Source organism: Macrobrachium rosenbergii, chromosome 19 (assembly GCF_040412425.1).
Source record: "Macrobrachium rosenbergii isolate ZJJX-2024 chromosome 19, ASM4041242v1, whole genome shotgun sequence".
Taxonomy (NCBI): Eukaryota; Metazoa; Arthropoda; class Malacostraca; order Decapoda; family Palaemonidae; genus Macrobrachium; species Macrobrachium rosenbergii.
In genome coordinates, this window is record NC_089759.1 from 31,433,860 (window position 1) to 31,438,833 (window position 4,974).

A 4,974-nucleotide genomic window follows, 5' to 3' on the forward strand; every position below is an offset into this window, starting at 1 on the left:
ATTATATATATATATATATATATATATATATATATATATATATATATATATATATATATATATATATATATATATATATATATATATATATATATATATATATATATATATATATATATATATATATATATATATATATATATAATGTGTATATAAATGAAATTTTTCTTCACACCGTGATTTATATACAATCATGAGGCTACAAATGTTGTTTAATATCCAATTCACGCTACTTCGGGAATATCCCCGATGGAGAATTATCAACGAAGGGGAATTTTATAAGTGACAAATGGATCGGTACCGCTGAAGTTGTTGGAAGGTACTGTGTCGAGGGATCGAGACCCGGCGGTACCGATCCATTTATTTTACTTATAAAATTCCCCTTCTATGATAATTCCCCATTGGGGATATTCCGAAGTAGCGTGAATTGGATATTAAACAACATTTGTAGCTTCATGATTATATATATATATATATATATATATATATATATATATATATATATATATATATATATGTATACAGTATATATATATATATAATATATATATATAATATATACATATATATATATATATATATATATATATATATATATATATATATATATATATATACATACATACATAGTAATCAACACACAATCACGTATGGAACAGAAATCAATTTCTGACTTATATCGGGATCGAACCCAGGTCTTTCAATTGAAAGGCAAGGGCGCTACCAACTGAACCACACAAGTCATAAAAGACCCTGGAACCTTAGTACCACTGTACTTAAGGTTTTTACCTATGCAGGCTGAGTGCCAAATCTACTAGTGAGTTTTACCCAATTTCCCGACTCAGCAGTGACCCAATTGATAGCATTTCATTCGAGTTATCCATTCTGAGTGGACATGAGAGGAGCAATCAGCGCACAATCACATGTGGAACAGAAATAAATTTCTTACTCACATCGGATCGAACCCAAGTCTTCCAGTTTGAGGGCAGGTTGATAGTGCCCCTGCCTTTCAATTGAAAGACGTGGGTACGATTCCGACGTGAGTCAGAAATTTGTTTATATATATATATGTATATATATATATATATATATATATATATATATATATATATATATATATATATATATATATATATGTATAAAGATATATAGGTAGATAGATATACACGTTATAGTTCCAACAGAAATGTCACTCACGATTATTTTTTTTATTCTACCAGGGGGTGTTATAAAAATAAAATCAATTATCCGTGGGATATTGGTATTTAGGAATTAAAAGTTCTATTTGTAATTATCTCCACCAAAATTCAGATTCTGTAGTAATCAACAACTTCTATAGGTAAGAACACATATCTACTATAAAGTTCGTATTGGGAGAAATATCACCTTCTATATTAAATCACCTTCTATATTAAATCAAGTTCCTCGTTGGACGAGTCGATAGAGTTCTTGGCTAGCACTCTGCTAGGCCCGAGTTCGAATCTCCGACCGGCCAATGAAGAATTAGAGGAATTTATTTCTGGTGATAGAAATTCATTTCTCGTCATAATGTGGTTCGGATTCCACGATAAGCTGTAGGTCCTTTTGCTAGGTAACCAGTTGGTTCTTAGCCACGTAAAATAAGTCTAATCCTTCGGGCCAGCCCTAGGAGAGCTGTTAATCAGCTCAGTGGTCTGGTTAAACTAAGGTGTACTTAACTTTTCTACGAAATAATGACCTTTAATTTTACCCAGAAGCCAAATGATAACCCTTTTGTTCGTCAGGTTGTTTACGATTTTGAAATATTTAAGTCAGCAATGATCACCAAACCATAATTGTATTAATGAACTCTAATTCTTCTGAGATCATTTACTAAGATTTTTCTATTTTGCTTATAAACATTACGAGTATTTGCAGGAGAAAAACCAGTGAAACGAATAAGATAAATCAATTAATCATAACAATAGCAGTAACGTTCTTTATATCATTATTACAATTCCGTTGAAAACCCCTGAACAAATCATAATTAGAATGTGAAACCGGAACAAAAATAGCAATGAAAATACTGACAGCCCTTACTCACGGTATGTCATGACGACAGCTCATTCATAACTTTCACTCATACTACGAAAAGGTGTAGGACCTTGGGTCTTTCCACGCACCCATCCCTAGACATGACCTGTTTTATGTACTACTAGGGATTACAGGATACGATAACTTTCCAATAATAATAATAATAATAATAATAATTATTATTATTATTATTATTATTATTAAAGTCAAAATTAACAGCTCTCCAAAGCTTAATAACGTAATTACGCTGATAGATTTGAACGCGCGGAAGGAGGTTTTGTTCCGCCGTCTGTTATAAAAGGCAGCATCGCCTAATACGCAAAAATAACCTAGATTTTAATTGTTATATTCTATATAAATCCATCATTTTGAGAGAGAGAGAGAGAGAGAGAGAGAGAGAGAGAGAGAGAGAGAGAGATGCTTCTTTGTAGAACTCCTACTTTTTTCATTTCTTCTTAATCAGCTAAGCGAGTAAAATAAACTGTATATTAAGGCCGAAACATTTTAGTTCCATATGACCAGAACTGCTTCCAGATTTTTTAGGATGTTCAAGTGTAACTGATTTAAATAATGAAGATCGTTAATAAAGCTTTGTAATATTGATTTGCCTTATATTAGTGGTCGATAAACCTTGCACTAAATTAACGTAAACGAAAAACAAAATTTCCCTGGAAAGCGCAGTTGACCTCCGGCTTTCATAAATCTTGTAACAAAGGAATCGACTGCATAAACAAAATGCCATCTTTCCCTTTCGTAATCCGATAATTTCACCAGCTGCACGCAAAACACAGATGTTTATCCTGTGAGTGGGAGCAAATACTCACTGTATGACGACGTTACAGTCTCCGTCTGAGGTTTTTCTTTCCAAGTCGCTTTTTCCTTTACATCCGGCATGCAGAGCGCATCCCCTTTTCCTTTCACTGCCACCCCGGCATATAAAGAAGGATGATCCGCGCCCAGTATCATTGACCAACCCTGCCCTTCCCCAGCGAGGATCATGGCCACAGACGCTACCACCGTTTCCCCAATCCTGTACGACCTGCAGGAGGGACTGAAGAACTTCGACCTCACCAACTGGACGCGGAACTTCGACGTGGCGAATTTCTTCAAAGGTTTAGATTTGAAGACTTTCGGATGGTTGGCTCTGGCTGTGGTGGCGGTTATCCTTGTTGTGGATTTTTTCACTAAGTCCTACGGTCCTTTTGGAAGGAGTCTGGCCGTCACTGCTGCCGATGTTTGGCAGAGGAATAGACAACACATTCACTTTGATAAATATGGAAGAGACAGGTGCGTTGCCACTGAATTTTCTGATCGCTGTCTCATTTCTGCCATTTCACTCGTAGCTTCTCATACACAAGAATCCTTCTTAAAACTCTAGCTATAGTTTTCTAAGAGATCGCAGTTGGCTGTAATACTGATAGTATTATTAATTACTGCATCCATTTCACGCTAATTATTACAGTTTTCCTTGATTATGTAAAGTTAATGTTGCATCAAGTATTCCTGATTACTAGTGAAGATATGACCTTCATAATAAGAAATTTAGAGCATAATTTGCAGTGACAATTTAACTTTAGGCAATAAATGAATGTATGTAGCCATTTGTTTGTCAAAAATCTAATTACCTTCTTATATCCATTGTTACCGCACGCTACAGGCATTTGTTCTGTTTCTCTCGTAATAACATACTGAAATGCTATGCTAAACTTACTCCAGATAAAATAAGTCCAAAATTATATAGCTACTCTTTGATTGTAACGGTATTTAAACTTTTTGAAACAATGCGGGGCAGAAATAGAAAACAATAGGATTCAAACCCATTATGTACAATTTTTTTTGCGTTACAATGGTAAGAATATGAGACACAATTTACAATAAGAACAATAAAACAATAAGGATAATGTATGCATAACTTAATAAGGAATATTGCCCCAAGCACGAAAGTATCTTTACATTTATCACATTTTCCGTTTTTCTCTTTCATCAGCCGTTCCCTGGAACCAGTCACCGAGGTCCTGGATGCGTTGGCTGACGCTGTGAAGAAATGGGAGAAAACTGAGGAGCCCAAAGTTGCCCGCGATCGATCCTTTTATGGGGGACGAGACCTTTGGTAGTTCAGTTATGTGTAGATTATCATAGACGTTATACTTTTAGTGCTTTGGTATTTATTATGAGTTATAAATTGTTTTCGATAATAAAAACTTGAAAATTAAGTATTCCTTTGCTTGTTACCTAGAGAGATTGGAACATTCAGATATGCGAGTCAGAAGTTTGTTTCTGTTCTCTCTCTCTCTCTCTCTCTCTCTCTCTCTCTCTCTCTCTCTCTCTCTCTCTCTCTCTCTGTATGTATATATATATATATATATATATATATATATATATATATATATATATATATATATATATATATATATATATATATATATATATATATATATATATATATATATATATATATATATATATATATATATATATATATATATACCTGGATAACTGATATCTAGGACAGGTATAAAGTGGTAACTATTTAATTTAGAAAGAGAAATCAAGAATTAATATGTAAAGAAACTATTTTTTGGTGGACAATGAAAACTGAAAACATTAAAGACTGTCAATATAAAAAGCATTTACTAAAATCTAGTGGAGATCATCGCCGTCTGACAGTTGTTCGTATGCAACAATAACATCAGCCAATGGTAAAAAAGGCAAGCGCTGTAAAGCACTTTATCTTTAGACGAAATACTTTATCTGTATTATATTGTACTTTATGACCTAGCTCAACTTTTCGGTAGAGGTTTTGAGAAAAATGAAATATATAACCTGTCAGGAAATCTTGACATAAGGCTATTCATGAGGGATTTTCCCAAGTCCATCGTATACCTTTTAGGCTGAATATCAGCGCGAGGAGTAACTGAGAAA

The 4,974-nt window shown here is 33.6% G+C and overlaps 1 protein-coding gene across 1 annotated transcript; it reads left to right on the forward strand.

Annotated features, from left to right (window-relative positions):
* Positions 1-3,003: 3,003 nt before the first annotated feature.
* Positions 3,004-4,253, forward strand: LOC136848492 (uncharacterized). Its single transcript, XM_067120768.1, has 2 exons — positions 3,004-3,339; positions 4,040-4,253. The coding sequence occupies exons 1-2, from the start codon at positions 3,050-3,052 to the stop codon at positions 4,164-4,166; spliced, it is 417 nt and encodes a 138-aa protein (XP_066976869.1). The 5' UTR covers positions 3,004-3,049; the 3' UTR covers positions 4,167-4,253.
* The last annotated feature ends 721 nt before the right edge of the window (positions 4,254-4,974 follow it).